The 17,608-nt window shown below is 45.7% G+C and overlaps 1 protein-coding gene across 3 annotated transcripts in view; it reads left to right on the top strand.

Annotated features, from left to right (window-relative positions):
- The window catches only part of LOC120810460 (low-density lipoprotein receptor class A domain-containing protein 4), a 163,499-nt gene that overhangs the window by 142,131 nt on the left and 3,760 nt on the right, over window positions 1-17,608 (top strand). For all 3 annotated transcript variants that reach the window (XM_040164988.2, XM_078095587.1, XM_078095588.1), the window contains one exon: window positions 16,489-16,643. In XM_040164988.2, the coding sequence (XP_040020922.2) occupies window positions 16,489-16,643 (155 nt within the window). The remainder of the gene's footprint in view (window positions 1-16,488; window positions 16,644-17,608) is intronic.

Genomic DNA, 17,608 nt, shown 5'->3' with positions numbered 1-17,608 from the left:
GATACCCTCCTACAAAGACATGATGGGATTATTCAATTGACTTTTTTTTATTATTGCAGAGATTACGCACTGTAGCAAACCCAAATTTATGATACTTGTATGTTTGGTTCAACCAAATCATTTTCACAAATCAACTCCACTTTTATGATCTCTAAAGCCTAAATTGGCAGAAGGCTACGAACTAGGGGTGTAACGATTCATTTTAACTTCGAATCGCGATTCATGGTTGCCGATTAAATTCATTGACGATCTGGGTTAATTTAGAACGATTCGATTCAGTAACTTTACTGGACAGTGCAGGCAGTTTCCAAGATCCCTGTTGTTTCTTGTAAGGAAATCAGGTTTAAATTAATTATGGATATTATAAACAAGCAAACAACAATTAATGGCAAATGTATTAACCTTTTATTTGAATCAATTGCCATTTTCAATGTAAACATTACACAATAATTACACAATGTTTGGATCAATTTACAGAACCCCTGATGTACCACATTGTAGGGTCGCATGTCTTTACAGATAAACTTGGCAATTGTTACTGTGATGTTGAGTTTGGTGCTGGCGAGGCCCGAGGTGTCTGCAGAGCTGCAGTTACCTGCTGCTGCTGCAGCGGTGACGCTGCTAGAGGTCCTGACTGTCGCCGTTGTTTAATCCCACGGCGCCTTAGTAGACGGCCGGAAAGATTCGTCTCGTTTCCGTGGTTTTTTATTTGGCTTCTACATATTCTACAAACAGTGACCGACTTATTAGAACACCTCCGTGTTTGCAAAAGCCAAAATGTTTCAACGCGCTGGATCAATAAGTTGGTTTGTAAATGTCTCGCTTGCAGTCGTCTCCTCCACGCTGTGTTTTGTTGTTGTTGTTCCGAGTTTCGCGCGGCTGCCGCTGCGTACTGATGACGTCACAGACAGGCAGACTGAATCGAGTAACGTTTAACGTGTCTAAAGTGCTAACAAACAAACAAATCCAATGTGCACTTTCCAAGTATCGATATAATCGATTATGTACCATTTCAATCAATTTGTAATCGATATACGTCCTCCGGAATGCCGATTTGCGATATAAATCGATTAATCGATTCAGTGGATGAATCGTTACACCCCTACTACGAACTAATACAAGACCGCCAGCAAGCTGATGATGGACTAGGCAGCGTGTTGACCATGGAATGTAGAAAAGAAGTGGACGCCGTCATTGTGACCCCTCAGTTTGTGGACTGACGTGTTGAAGACTGGAGTTCTGCATTTTCTTTTTTTAACCAGTGAACAGAATTGACAATATCTGGACTAACGAGGAGTGACACCGAGACCCCAGAAAAAAAGGCTCTGGTAATGACCTGTCAATCAAAGTAAGCCCGCCCTAAAGTATACTTTTCTTTGTGCTCCATTTTACTGGACCATTATTTACTAAACGCATCATGCTGTATCAAAGAAGAGTAAAAAATAGGCCGGATGTAATAGTCATTTTATCTTTTCAGAACCGGTGGTGGCCGACTTGTGATTAGCAAACGCCCTTTTTAAGATGAAAAAACTGGTGGAGTTTTCATACTGTGTTTTAATGGCATCTAACCGAAAACCAATTGAAAACAATTCACTTTCATTGAGATGGAACTTGAAAATGCCAAAAACGCTGACTCACTACTAAAGTTTTTACATTTCAGTTCAGTCGGGAGCCATGTGGCAAATCAGAACGAGGAGAATGTCCCCCCCCCTTCCGCTCTCTCTCCACCCAGACAGCACAAGTCAGACAGCGGTGTCTGATACCTACTACCCCCTCCTCATCTCCTCTCCCCTAAGCAGCCACCAGCTGACCCCAATCAGGCACAGGGCCCTGCTGTATTGTCTGGCTGGGGGGGACACACAGACACACACGCCCACACACACACACACCCTCATAGACTCAGACAGGGGGTCAGAGGGAGATCGAGGCTGTCTGGTCTATCTCTTTGACTCCCAACCCCCCAACCATAACACAGCAGCTCTCCTCTCCTCCTCTTCATCAGTTTCCTCTCCTCCTCCTCCTCCCTCCCCCCCCCTTCAGCCTAATTGGGAGAACCAAGATGTATCTAATGCTTGTTATGAAAAGTGTTTGAGTGGCATTGTCTTGCTATCTCTGCTATCAAGCATCCTAATTTAAATGAGCTGGCGTTCTTGTCGGTCTGCTCAACATTGCAGACAAAAAGCCAAGAAAAAGCATCTTCGAGCTGGATTTTTTTTTAAAGTGATGCCAACGTGGAATTGTCCTAAAACGTATATAGTCTCTAGTGACCAGCAGGGGGCGACGACTCTGTTTGCAAAAAGGAGTCAGATTGTATAGAAGTCAATGAGAAAATGTCTCTACTTGTCTCTTGATTTGTTCCCTCAGTAAACAAGAGTTTTAATGATCTTCGAGTATCATCATCATTTAGTCAAATAGACCATGAAGCTGCAGCTTTAGGGCGGGGCTACTGTGATTGACAGGTCGCTGCAGTTACCACAGTGGCATACGCCGTCTCTACATTACTCCTTGGCACTCCAAATATGGTAACTTCCGTTTACAGGTTGCAAAAAGCTTGAAAACTGCACTCCACAAACCAATGGGCGACGTCACCATGGTAGCATCTAATTCTTTTATGCTTTCAATGGAGTAGTGCATTTTTTATTAGATTGTTATTTTAGTAATTGGTAAAACAAATATGACAATCCAAATAATAGTAAAAATGCTGAATATGCTGATTTATTGTCTATGTACCATTGCGCTCTATCAGTGAGCAACAAGGTTACAGTCAATTTAGCAGAGCCACACCATTGGTAGCCTTTTCTTTTTACTGACACGATACTTTGAACCGCATGCATTACTCTACAGAATGTTAGCTTGCTCCTAATAATACAACTTTAAAGCATTTGTGGCAGCTTGAGTCTGGTTGTCATGGAAAAAATAGCTAGATAATGTACGATAAAAGCTGAAGAGACTATTATGTTGGCTTACTGGAAATATTTGACTTGACTTGACTTCAAGTGGCCAGTTTTTGAAGTTCACACAATGACCACACATGCAGCCTTTCCTCACCAACCATGGAGATATATTTATATCGACGATGTAGAATGTGGAATGGAGCGGAAGACTCTGCCGGCCTCCCGTCCCTGATCTTTCCTCCTGAAGCAGCCGCGGCTGCTGGTGAATTATTAATATAGGTCACAGTCGCGGCACCCGTGTGCCATCCAGGCCGCCATCGCAACACTTCCGCCCCCGCCATCGCTCACCTAGGAGCTTCCCCATCTGTCAGTCGGATTAGCCTGAGCGAAGCTCCCTTTGCAAGGGTCTGCGCCAGGGTGAAAAGGGCCCCCGGCCCGCCAAGACATTGTCCTGTGAGCGATGCCTTTTACCTGTGAATTCCAAATCCTTCAAAAAGAGAGAAGCTGCTTTTTGATTCTGTGTGCGATTGTAATAAGGATTCCTCCCATAAACACTTGTGCTGCACTCTGGGCTCCTCATTTACTGCAATTATATTTTCATGAGACAGGATTCTTAATGGGAAGAGTTTATACTCCCTCATAAGAAACTGGCGTTGTGTGTGTGTGTGTGTGTGTGTGACTGCAGCTCCATACAGCATTGAATGGCTGTGAATATCAGCCTCAACCAAACGTCTCCTGTTTAACGAGAGCCTCAACCAGATTTTCCTCCTGTCAAGAGTAATTGTGTCGTGTTTTAAAAACATCTCACTGACAGACGTTTCTCGAGGTGGTCCAGTTATTGGGGCTCAGATGTACAACCCCAATAATCTGGACCCGACTCTTGGCCTAAAGGTAAAGCCACTGCCAGAGAAGGACGCGCTACAGATATTGTGTGTGTGACTATTCGCCGTGAGCTGAACTCCCCGAGTGGAGCGCTCTACGGAGAATAGAAGTAAGAAGGTTGCGTAGGTGGAGGGGAGGAGTGCAGGAGAGAAGGCAACAAAGACTTGACGACGGGGGAGACGAGACTTGGTGCCAACTCTAGAAAGCAAACTTCCAAGTTCCTACGAGAGAAGTCCTCTGCAAAGCTAAACATTAACACAACGTCCGACACATGAGAGGTTTTACAGAAGAAAGGCTACAAAAAAGTACTACTAAATTAGGCAATGTATTGAATTTATGTCAATAAACATTGTTGTATGAGACCAGTTATCCTCTGCATACGTTCTGTGGTTACCTGGTTTTAAAGGCTGCTTTACCGTAGAGTCATTTACTCCCTTACTCATTATGTCTGCATTACAAAACCATATAGTCACAAAAAAACTCTTGGATTTATAGATTACATTGTTTGCCATTTTATTGTAAATAAATGAAAGAATTTTAACAAGTTTTATATTTCTGTGTTGTTCTGCAAAGAGGACATCTTTGAGTAACCTTTTTAGAACTTTTAGCCATGATCGTTAAGCTTCCATGGAGGTGCAGGATATACACACACCTAATGATTTTACTTGGATCTACTTAGTCAGAAGTTTGGACACACTTTCTCATTGAATGAGAGAATGTGTCCAAACCCCCCAACAAAACATATTCAGTGGAAGTTACACTTCTCGTAGTTTCTCACAAATCGAGCATTGTCGACAACACAGGAAACCGGCACATGACCTTGTAACAATACACTGCGAATGCAATCAATGATTTGTGTCTCCAGCACAATCGGGTAGCAGTCTAGACATGGCGTGCTGATGAAGCCTTTCTCTAAGGCGACAATAACGACAGTAATTCCATTCATCCATAAATGGGCCTGTTTGTTCAGTGTCGATAACTCATCCTTTGCATTTCATGTCTCGTACACTTGTGTGAGTGAGTTAGAGCTCTAAGCATTAATCAATTAGTTAATGCCCAGAGCGTTTATCTACATATTGAACGATCATTTTAGTCACGACAAACATTGCTTCTCATGTGAGGATTGGATGCTTTCATCGGAGACAGATTTCAGCTGTTAAGCTGCTCTTTTTTTTTTTTTTGCAGAAAATCTATTGTCATCATTTTTCCCCAGTTAAGATGGGAGAGGTCACTCCACACAACTGTGTTGGACCCCTTTCGGACAATGCTGAAATAAAGCGTTGACCCTAATGTCTGACCCCGGCACTAAACATTTGAAGTCCTTCACCTCACTGCTTCAATGAAAGGGAAGCGGGGAAAGGAAAAGAGGTACTGTGCCGCCGCAGCATCCCGGATGCTCTTTAACCCAGAGGACTATTTTTATTTTCTCATAAGACACTCGCTGCTCTCCATATCTAACTATCCTCCGCTCAGTTTAAACCCTCTCCACCCCCCCGCCCCAGGTCTATTTATACCTCTGTCCTTCCTGAAGCAAGCTTAAACATCCTGGTCATCTTCCAAACACCACCAGCATTGCTTCACCCCCCTCCCCCCCTCGCCGTCGTCCTCTTTTTTCTTATTCTGTGGTTTCCCCTGTTTAGTCGGCAGCTGTTGCTCAGCACCGCACCAAAGTTCGGCCCGCGGTCACAGCGAGTGTTCCAGCAAGGGGGGGGGGGGGAGTTTATTATTTTCTCACCCGAACTTCCGTTTTATCTTTCATTTTTCTCTATAGCACTATACATTATCAGTGTTACAAATTGTTGATGTGTCAAACTGTTGTGTCGTGGTGTTTTATCCTGTTAAAGAGCGCTAGTTGTGGTTTATTGTGGTTATGACCATCTTGTAAGTCGCTTAAGACAAGTAGCTACGCCCTCGGCGGTGAGCAGTTAACCGGTGTATAGGCCCAGCCCTAATTATAATATATAATATACACACATTAGGGCTGGTTAGGCCTATATATTGGGGCTGGGCCTTGTCACTAATCCTGGGGGCGGGGGTGCTCTGTTGGCTCGGCGCGTTGAGACCGCATGTGGAAGACGCGTTTACACGGCTCCATGTGAGAAATTGGAGGAAGTGGGAGGGAAGGTGGGAGACAGCAGAGAGGATGAAGAAATGATAAAAGAAAAAGCAATGGATGGATTGTGGAGCAGAGTGAGAGGAGAGTTCAAGTGATGGACATACGGAGAGAGGAAGGAGGAGAAGGGGGAGAGAGGATGTTCGATAGTGAGTCATTGCCGAATAAAATGCTACGCAAGCATATGTTGCCTTTGAGGTGGCACCTTTTTCTCAAAATGGAAACCAGAGATTGAAAAAAACAAAAAGCAGCTGAGCAGATTCAATTTTAGTTGTTACAAACAGACTGGGTGTAATTACACACCAGAGGGGGAGGCCAATTATTTTCTTTGTTTCTTGGTGAGGTGTAAAAAGGGGCTTCAATTACCTTTTGCCATTGACTATTTCAATATATTTTTGAAATGTCCATGAGTTGTAAAACGCTCTGAGCGTTTCTGGCATTCTGTAATTTGTATCTCGTTCTGAACCGGTGGTAGTTTAATCGTGATCCTCTACGTGACCTCCATAGGAAAACAATCTGAGAGAAGATCGGCTGTTTCCATGAGTTATTACGAATGCTTGGCCACGGCGCTACCCGGACCAATTCCACGCCTAAAGCCCAAGGGCGTAACCCCTCGCCCCGCCCCGCCTGGCAAACCACCTCGCATTCCTGGGCATGATGGAGGAAAGGGAGGACCAGGAGAACCAGAACCAAGAAAGACCCGTGCGGTATTAAACGTCTGACTCTGCTGCTGCTTCTGTCCACAGGGACCACCAGTAAGTCCCTCGCTGGGACTCTGCGGCCAACTATTATTATCATCGTCATTATCCAGTCTGTTTTTGTAATCCCATCATGTCTTCCTGAGCTCTCCCACCCACGTCCCACGTCCCCCCACCCGCCCCCCGCTGTCTTGCGGCCACATAGAGCTTCGCTGCATTACTCGGCGTACGTTCTGTCTGGGAGGTGTTCGCGGCCTAAAAACCTAAACCCACAATAGAGACACCCAGTGACATCACCTCTCCTGTGGGGGTGAGGTGTGTGGTTTTGTGTGGGGGTGGAGGGGAGGGGGGTGGGGGTTCTTATTAAATGCGCAAGGAAGTAGACAGACAGGCGGAGGGAGAGAAACACCACTCGATTCCGCCTCCTTCCATTCCTCCTCTTGATCTTCTTTTTTCGTCCACTGCTGTTTTTGTTGTTTCCTCTCTGAGATGAGACGCTTTGTTGTTCGTCTGCCTTTTAACATCTGTCTGTTTTCACCTCTGTCTCCCCGCCGACTTCTCCCCTCCTTCCCTCCTCCCCTAGCTCCAATCCTTGCATCCCGTCTCCTCTCAGTGTCCAAAATCTCTTGCGGTCCGCTACGTGCTACTTCTATCCCCCCCGCCCCCTCCAGCATGATTTCTTTTACCTTTTCCTGTCCTGCTTTTGATGTTGACCTGCAGAAAAATGCAGTGCAGAATTATTTTCATAGCCTCTTTTCTTGTTTTCATTTTGCTGTTCGGATCGTCAATAACTTCCGCGGTCGTTGTCGGTAGAGTTGATTTCTTGTTAGTTTCTTCGTAAGCTGACAATAAGAACATCATCGGTTTCCCTGTAGCACTGGTTCTGACTTGGGGACTTTGTGGCCTACAGAAACCGCAGCGTTGAACGGTCAGAATTCTCATGTAGGAAAACTGCCCAGAAGTAAAAGAAGAGTCCGTCGCTCTGTCCCACAAATGGATCTCCCTCTTTTGACTCAAACTAAAAGGTAATCTACTCTATCGTCGGTTTGTGAAGGAGAAGCCGTGTGGATCTGCTTGTTGGCGTTTTTATGTGTGCACCCTACCACTAACCCTCTCACAACAGCCCACTGCCCTGTGCCTGCTAGATGATGATGATGATGATGATGCGTATGTAAGAGACGCTTTCCCAGTCGCTATCAGAGCTCCCCCAGGTTAAAGCCCATCCTCGCACACCCCTCGTAACCCACTCGGGGTTATTATGGTCTGTAGCAAAGCGCTGTCGGATGCCTACTACCCCCATTTACTACCAGCTATAACCTTCGCTGTCATGGCGCTGTTTCCATCAGCGTTTATGGCCCTTTGCTTGTTGCTTGTAGAGGTAATCGCAGGGCTGTGGATCCAGGTCGTTGTCGTTTTATGTTCGGACTGATCGCCTTTCGCCCGCGTTCATTTGCCACAAGCGTGTGTAGAAACAGTGGCTCAGGCTGTCTGATGTCCTTTTAAAATAAAAATCTGATCCGCAAAGAGCAGCTACACAAACAGAATCCCTCATGACTGAGGATGGCTCATACATCCATACAGAATGCACAATAACCCCCACAGTCCCACACTCATTCACACTAACCATGGTCGACCCTGTTCAACAACACACACACTCACTTCAACCCTGACCCCGCTGACCCTTGGGTCTGGTTCAATTACTCGGGGAGAGTGTATTCAGTCTGGGCTCTGCGGGGGAGGGGGGTTAGAGGTGTCTAGACGCTCTCCTGTCTGTCTGGCTCTGATAATGTACACACACACACCTGAGAGACTACTGTGTGTGAAATGTTGAAGCAGCCATCTGAGCGATGAACCCTTTAAACACCGCTACCCCCTCTCAGTGCTTCACTGCTCTTCATGAATATTACATCCGTGGAATATTGATGCTATTTGACTACATTGTGATATTTATGATATGTTATCACAGAGCAGGGGTGTGGGTGGAGACGATATGGCCAGCAGTTGGGTTTCTTTTAGCCAAAGTGGGATTCATCTGCTGGGCTCATCAAGGAGTTCTCAACACGGGGGGGCTACCTCAGCAATAATCAGCATTCATTTGGCCATAACTGCAGATGCATGTCGAGTGAGCACGTGCTGGACGCAGCAGGGAGTCGGACGAGATAAAGCGCATCAGCAACAAGCAGAACTGCTTTAGAATGAGCACAAAACTATGTTTCCATCATGGTTTAATAACCCCAAATCTTAGTATAATTGTGTTTTCACATCCACACCGGGAGCAGCGTCTCTCTACAGTGGCCCAGAAGGAACAAACCCAACGTGTTTTTCACGTTAGTTGTAGGCGTCCGTAGTTCTCCAACATGCTTGTGAATCTGCTGCATTGTAGATGAATGTAATCCTTTCAATTATCTGAAAGAAGAGGAATATCAGGCATTTTTTTTCTTAAGAGTGAATTCATTGCAAAATTCTGTGAATGTGAGTCCAATGTAGCAAGGCATGTGAGCGGTCAGGTGATCAGACCAGTCAATCCATATTCATTTTTCATTTGCTTGGTTCAACTTTGAGCTATAGTGTGCTAACAAAGCTGCCAACTGCCACGCCAAAAAAAGTAAGTTGCCATATACCGTGATTATCCTTCGAAGCTCTACTATAAAAAGCGCTGGCGTGCAACATTTGGCTGCTTTTTCCTGTTTCAAGTGGTGAAATGGAAACGTGGCGGAATGTCTCCCGTCCCTATGCACAAGCTAGAAGTAGTTCTGCTTTTTCCCTCCCATTTAGTCTCTGGGGTGAAGCAGAGACGAGCTGCCTCATTCCTCCCTGTGCTGTGTGAGCGAGAGAAGAAGGGATGGATGGATGGATGAGAGACAGGAAGCAGGAGTGGAGAAAAGAGACAGAGCTTTAATTGTTTGTTCTCTTGTTGCCCACGAGCCCCCCATAGCATGTCTGGCACCTTTCTCTCTCTCTCTGAGTATCTCCCTCCTCACTGTCTCCATGTCGCCCCTGACCTCGAGATACCTGTCTAATGTGCTAGTATCCTACTCACTGCAACACACACACCATTTCTTTCCATGTATAGACTGAATGACTAGTAGAGGAGGGCTGCTGTAACTAGGCTGATATCTACTACATGCTGTGTCTCACACACACACACACACACACTCGCTGTAGTCGAGAGAGACTGTTGCTGCCAGGCTGATACCACCCGTCTAGACGTTACAGTGCATGTCTCCTGGGGGAGGTGGAGTGTGTGTCTGTCTGTGTGTGAGTGTCATTTTCTCTCTCTGCTCCATCTCTCCTCACTCTTTCCTTCCCTTCATTAACAAACACACTCTGCTTCCCTCAAAGTGTGCCAGTCTTTTTTTTTTTTTTAAGAGTGCTCTCGCATTCTCGCTGCCGTGCACACTTTTTTTGTGTGTGTGTGTGTGTGTGTGTGTGTGTGTGTGTGCCAGCCAGGTCGCTGCAAAGGCGCCCTCGGCTGCTACCGGGCCCTGCTGATCGCAGCGCTGTGCCCAGGGGTTACCATAGCAACGGCAGTAATAGCAGACAGGGGTGTGCGTGCGCGCGCGTGTGTGTGTGCGCGAGTGCTGGAGCTCTCTGGGCTGCAGGAGTGGGAGAGTGAAGCAAGCGTCCTCTTTTTGGAATCTGTCCGTGTCTCTCTTATTTGACTTGTATTATCTTACAACCAATACAGACGTAAGAAGCAAACCCGCGGGTCGAGAGTTCAGGACTATTACGCAGCGCTTTTGTAACACTTCCTCTGTTCCTCAACAGGAAGTACTGCATCTCACAGTAAAGTGCAGTTTTGATTGACAGGTGCGGGAACAGTCATTTATTTCTTCATTTTTACGACTGCGGGAAACAGGAAATGACTGCAGAGGGGGAGAAAAGTCATTTGGGGGGTTGGTCCCTCCCCCCCTCCCGGAGCAGGGCCAGTGTCAGCGTTTCCACAAGCAGCTGCTGCGTGCCGCTGGGCTGCGAGATAGTCGGAGCTCCTTCCCTCTCTGCTCTGAGAGGGAGAAGCTGAATTAGCAAGCAGCTAGCGAGCCGTTCCCCCGGCCCCGCTGTCAGCACGCATCCACTTCCAAACCGTGGAGCACATTCTCCTGGCTGCTCCTTTTGTGCAATCCAAAACCAGCCAGGCCCTGGTTTTTTCTCACGGAAGTGTCCAAGGTCATCCGAGCTCCGACGCTGAGTTTATCGAGCGATAACAATGTTGGAGGCCCCAGCTGAGTGTGAGCAGTCTCTATAGATAGTCATTAGCCTTAATTTAATTTCAGGGCCAAACCGGGTAAGCATCTACGCCCTCGTTAGTCACAGAAGGTTTCTCTCCAGCATTAATGTTAGCGGGTACATATCTAGAATTCTGAGGAAATATGACCACAAATCACCCAAATGACTAGAAACCGTTTGTTGTTGTTGTTATTGCCGTTATTAATGGCAAGGATCATTGTGCCACTATGTGCACACACGCTCTTCATGCTGCTTTCAGTGTTTGGCTTTTGCCTGTGCAGGTCAGAGAACACGGCTCCCATAACTCCGTGTCTGTCTGTCTCACTACTAACAAATTCATACCAATAATCCTTTATTTTACTTGTTTAAGTTGAGTGTATTATTATACTAATATTGTACGCAGTTTGTGTCCCAACAACAATTATTTTACCATTCTTCTGAAATGCATTTGGATTTCAATATATTTTTTGAGGTTAGGTTACATAATGAAGAAAAAAATATGTCAAAAGAGACTTCTGAGCTTCTGTGTGTAAATAAAGGCGACCGATGCATACTGTGCTTCACGGACCGATTCAAAGTCTGCGCCATTGTGTAGTCAAAGCTCACAGTGTACAAGAACCCGGAGGCCTCGTAGTCCCAACCATGACCAACCTACACTACTCCTCTCAAACCCAACAAAGGCAGCGCAGACCAGACGTATAGACATGTACTCTGCGTCGTGTGTACATGTGCACTTTATTATTTAGCCTGAAAGAAAACTGGATGAAATAGCTTTCAGTAGCTTGTGATATACAACAACTGACCTCAGGTAGTTGGTCCTCCGAATCTATTTAAACCTTTTTTCTTCTTGAAAAAGTGCTGCAGCTGCTGCAAACTCTGACAACCTGAAAAGATAAGTGATGCTTCAGTAAATGTCTACAGATGTTTGAAAGGGTAGCAGTGTGGTCTGACCGCTTACGTTTGCATGGTTCAAACAAACTCAATGGCCTCTCCTCTCTCTCTCTATCGCTCTCTGTCTCTCTTCACCACAGCAGAAAAATTAAGCCGTGGGGCGGGCGGCTTGCAACACAAAATTATTCAGCCTGCCGACGGAATAGGGGCGCTGCAGACGCCGGGCTGATATTGTTTTGACAAGTGGATTAGTGTTGTAATAACATCAGACCAGTGCTGGTCATGCAGACTGCCAGCACGCACGCACGCACACACTCGGATCTCTGGCCTGTGCAGAGGCGGAACCAGGTGCATACTGGCAGGATAGGCCTCTCCTCCTTCCCACACATCCTTCCTCCCTTCTCAACTCCTCCTCCCCGGGCTTCCTTCCTCCTCGATGTTCTGGGGATTGTCCGTTAGCCACGATTGCTTTTATTTTCCTTGAGGAGTAAAAAACGTCAGCGTGGAGCCTGATTTGAATGCGACGTGTGTGATATCTATCCGATAGCCTTCCAGAAGGGCCGGGTTGACCAGCTTTCCCAGAAGATTGTTCTCTGAACGAGAGCTTCCCTCAGTGCACTTTGGGCTGAGTGCAGGGAGCTCAAACAGCCAACAGCATCATCGGGCTGAGAGGCCACATTAGATAGAAAATAATTACAATTGGGTTTGTTCTCTCTGACTTTCACTAATTGCCTTTAGCGGCACTCGCAGCATGTAACTCTATCCGTCTCTTTGGCCAGAGTGAAATAGCAACAACTATTGCAGTGGGAACGTGTACAGACATTTATGGTCCCCAGAGGATAATACTTGTATATCGACAACGCTCGGTTGGATTGCCGTAGCATTGTGTAGCTGTATTTTCCTCAGGAATTTACTTTAGATCCTCGGTCTACAGAACAGAGAAGAACATTTGTGAAGGTTCTCGACCAGATTCTCAAATGGGTCAGAACTTTTAATACTCAATACTTGAGTTCTACCTTCACAAGACCACTGAGAAGGAGTCACGAGACTGCATTGCTTGGCTTTAATGGTTCCATGGACATAATGATTGGAAACCAGCGGGATGAGTTTTTTTCACCTGCCCTGAAGTAAGCCAGTGGGTAAAGGGTCATGTCGGGTATTCAGAGCGCTCGCCTCTAAAATAAATGTGTACTTCATCCTTTCGCGGGCTTGTTAGGTGAATTTGGCTCTACGAGCTTGGTGCAGATCTCCTGCCTGTTTCACATTAGGTAGGTCATCTTGTGATGAACAGCTTGTAAAAGAAACTTTGTTTTAAATGTCTGGACACTTTTTCTTTCTTTTGGTGGTGTTTTATTAATCAGACGGGTTCCAGTCATTTGTTGTTTACCTAACGCACCACCACCTCACTCATCGTCTCATCATCTCCAGAGGAACGGTGGTGGAGCTCGTGAGTCGTTGTTTGGCACTCAGCCCCTCCTCGGTGGTTAAGGTCGGTTGGTTTTGCTGGCTTCACAGCATCCAGTGGCGTATGATCCCCCCCCTCTCATGTGGTATGTGCGAGCTGGCTGTCTTCCTCTCTGTCCTACCCGAACCCCCCCCACCCCCCCTGTGGCTGCTGTGGTGTGGGCAGAGGCAGGTTTGGGTGGGTTTATGTTTCCGCCTTACCCACCCTGCTGCTGATGAATAAACTGGGCACGACTACACAGGCTGGGAAAACATGTGCGTCCTGCTTATTTCCTTTTTCTCTTTTCCTTGTTATTTTTTCTTTCCTTTGCGGTGGGGTTTTCCTACATATCCTTTTCTTGTAGGTACCTGCCGCTCCTCTTGTCTTTAGAGTTGCATTACAAAATATGCAGAGGTTTGCATTGTGTCTGTCGCTGGTCTCACAGAGCTTGCTTGAACACATAAGGACAGACTCTATCAACACGATAAATGAGTGTCCCAGCAGTGAGTAAGATGTGAGTCAGAGGTCAGACTGGGTGCCAAGACCAGACAAGTTCAAGAGTTCTGCTCAGAAACAACCTGGACAAGAGTCTCAGACTGAAGGGGGGGAGGAAGTGGGAAACAATGGTGAAATAGAAGAAACACAGACAGAAATATGGTGGGCGAGAGAGGAATGCAAGATTTAATAAAAGCTGGAAGAGTTTGGAGAGTACATGTGGGAGAGAAAGACGAGGGTGGAGGGTTTTGCTTGGAGGAAAAGATGGAGGGGTAAGTGGCAATAAAGGCAAAAAAAGAGCAAAAGACAAAGCGGAGGAAACAAAAGACTAGAGGCCAACGTGCCCGTGAGGCTGAGGGAGCGATCGTGGCCTCTCAGCAGGGCCCAGATCTGGGAGGTCATCAGCGCTGACGCTGGTGCACTTTTGTGTGTGTGTGTGTGTGTGTGTGTGTGTGTGTGTGTCCAACAAAAAGACTTCAGTTATTCAGCATGTCTACAAAGACACCACTGTATGCTGGAACAGACACCAGAGTCTCGGCACTCATCTTTTTCTTCTGTGATCTGAAGCTTCTTCTCTGGAGAACTCCACAGGCTCACGCAACAGGAAGTTTGACCTGTGACGCCCTCTGCTGGCGGACACGCGCTCACACAGCCAGTCACTAATGCGCAGTCAGTCAATGTATGGGAAAGTCTTCTTCTTCAGTAACTTCGCCATCTTCAGTCTTAATATCTGCCAAGATTCTGGACGCTGAATCATTTCATTTATATGGCTACATTTCATCAAGTAGCTGTATAAATTATATGAAGTTATTGTGGACCAATATGTTGTGACTCAATGGTTTATTTCTGGTTTGACCTCATGTGTTATTATTATTTCAAACCTTTTTTAATTTTTGAATGAGCGTCACTCTCAGCGTGAGAATTAGATGCACGAGTGTACGTATCATGTATATTCTTTGCGTGCATGCCCACTGTGACGAGTGACAAGCGTGTAAGAATATCTTATCTTGACTTTTATTTTTGGAATCATTTAAAGGTATTGTCTCCCAAGTTAAAAAAACGACCTCTCTGGTTTTACTTCATTTTCATTTTATTTTGTATAACCCAAAATTGCAAATTACAAATTTGCCTCAGAGGGCTTTCCACTCTGTACACATGCGACATCCTCTGTCCTGAAACACATCGACACAGGAAAAACTCCCCAAAAAATGAAAACCATTCCATGGGGAAAAAAGGGACGAAACCTTAGTGAGAACGTCAGATTCTCACATTCAATTCCCATAACAGAAATTATTCAAATAATTGTGAGTAGTAAGCCAGGTGTACGGCAGGACCACTGCAGGAACAACCACCATCACATAGAACCACCATCCACAGAAGCCTGTGGGGAGGGAAAGCACAATGGCTTTAGGAAAAGGTCATGTTGGTTTACGATGACCGTAAAAATGATTAATATTTAAAATAATAATAATAATGATGACGATGATGATGATGATAGCAGAAGGTGTCAGCGGGGCCACGGTAGGAGAAAGGAACAGGATCCAGATAGAATCATGAAAACCTGTGAGGAGAGAAAGCACAAATACTCTGTGAAGAAACCAAGTTAGTGATGGGCATTAATGTTTACAGCAATAGAAATGGGAAAATCAATGGTCTTAGAAGTGGTAGGTGTCTGTGAGGCCAGGCAGGAGTCCGGACCAGGGTCCGGACGGATCTACGATCTACAAAGACCAGCGAGGCGAGAAAGCACAAAAGACAGACCCCGGCAGTCTAGGCCTAATAGAAGCATAACTAAGGGCTGGTCCAGGCTAACCTGAGCCAGCCCTAACTATTAGAATTATCAAAGAGGAAAGTTTTAAGCTTTATCTTAAAAGAGCTGACCGAATCTGCCCCCCAGGACTGAAAGTGGAATGTAGTTCCACAAAAGAGGAGCTTGATAACTGAAGGCTCTGGCGTTACAAGCTCTTTAAGATAAGATGGTGCCTCACCAGCAAGTGCCTTGTAGGTGAGGAGAAGTACCTTAAAATCTATTCTTGATTTAACAGGGAGCCAGTGCAGAGAAGTTAATACAGGAGTAATATGATCCCTTTTCTTAGTTCTTGTTAATACACGTGCTGCAGCATTCTGAATCAAATGGAGAGGCTTAAGAGATTTACAAGAGCAGCCTGATAACAAAGAATTACAGTAGTCCAGTCTAGAAGTAAGAAGCGCATGAACAAATCTTTCTGCGTTCTCTTGTTTTTCGATATATAATACGTAGATGAAAACATATACTGGTTGAAGAGAACTCGAAGATTCTTTACAATGCTGCTTGACACCAGAGCAATTCCATCACTTGACAGCTGACTTCGAAGGCGCTCTGGGCCTATCAAGTTTCATCAGGAAGTTGCAGGTCATCCAAGTTTTGATATCTCAAAGACATTCTTGAAGTCTAACTAGCTGGTCGGTCTCTTCTGGCTTGATCGACATACAGTTGAGTATCGTCTGCATAACAATGGAAGTTTATGCTGTGTTTTTTGCTGAAAACGTCGCCCAAAGGAAGCATATAGAGGGTAAATAAAATCGGTCCAAGCACAGAACCTTGTGGGACTCCGTGACCAACATTGGTGGTCATCGAGGATTCACCATGTAAAAGCACAAACTGGGATCGATCCAATAAATTGGATTTAAACCAGCGAGTGTAGTTCCTTTTAATACCAATCAAATGTCTAATTATGGACGTGTAATAGCTTCGCAAAACAATTTCACAATGATCTCTTGACATGTCCGTTTTCTTGTGCCCACATCTCCTCTTCTCAGTGTCCGGTGCTAACCCCCGCTCCCTTGTTTTGTGTGTTTGTGCAGCTGAACTGGAGTTCGTTCAGATTGTCATCATCATCGTGGTGATGACTGTGATGGTGGTGGTGATCATCTGCCTGCTCAACCACTACAAGCTCTCCTCCTGGTCCTTCATCACGCGTCAGAGCCAGGCCCGCAGGCACGAGCATGCCCTGCAGCAGGTCAGTCCCTGGCAGACTAATGATAACGACCTGAATAGAAATACTGTTTGGTTTGGCTTGTATCTTGTTGTTTTTGCCACTGGATGAATGCCCCCCCCCCCAACACCCCACCACCGCCTCACACTCTTTGTTCCAGTTCCAGTTTCCGTTCAGGTGAACTTGCTGAATTGACTTCTTCAGAGCCAGACTCTGTCGGGCCTTGATGTTTAATTCACTAACACTGCTGTCTAGACCGCAGCGACTCTGCAACCCCCCCCCCCTCCACCCCACTGACGTGCTGACACTCAAACAAACATACGCAAACACGTACAAACGCAGGTTGCCAAATCGCACAAAGATACAGAATGCGATCTGTGATGCAAAGTCATTTAACCGGTATCTGAAAAAGCGGATGATCGCTTAGTCTCCCGTTACTGTGCTAACAAACCCTCGTCTCAGTCAGTGCTCCGATGAAAACAAGGATTATGCAAACAGAGGCACACTTGTGGCAAAGAAAAGCCCCCAATGCAACACAAGAAAGTGGCTAAGACCCATGCATGTTACCCCCGCTCCTCCCCCTTTTTTCCTTTTCTCTTCATTGTGCCCCTTTTTTAGAAAACATTCAAATGCAGACGAAGGGAAACCGCAATTATTTGATAGTGTCTTTCATCCCGAAATTTTTTCCCCCCCAAAGACGAGAGCTGTCCGCTGCCTTTTGTTGCACCAGCTCCCAGCCAGGGGGATCCGGCCTTTTTCAGCATTTTGTATCCTCCTCAAATTGTTACTCTTTAGGTTGTTCTTTTTTATTTTAAAGAAGAAAGTTTCTGTCTTCAGTTTAAAGATGACACGTAAAAAAAGAAACGTCTCAGACATAAAATAAAGAAAGCGCTGATGACGTTTGTTTTGTAAAGCTCAATCAGTGAAATGAATCCAACACGAGTGTAACACGTCTTCAAACGCTAGTAATGACTCATGTTAGACTTTAA

This window comes from Gasterosteus aculeatus, chromosome 20, assembly GCF_964276395.1.
Source record: "Gasterosteus aculeatus chromosome 20, fGasAcu3.hap1.1, whole genome shotgun sequence".
NCBI classification, from domain to species: Eukaryota; Metazoa; Chordata; class Actinopteri; order Perciformes; family Gasterosteidae; genus Gasterosteus; species Gasterosteus aculeatus.
The sequence above is the reverse complement of the archived record's forward strand: the minus strand, read 5'-3'. Positions and strand labels throughout refer to the sequence as shown.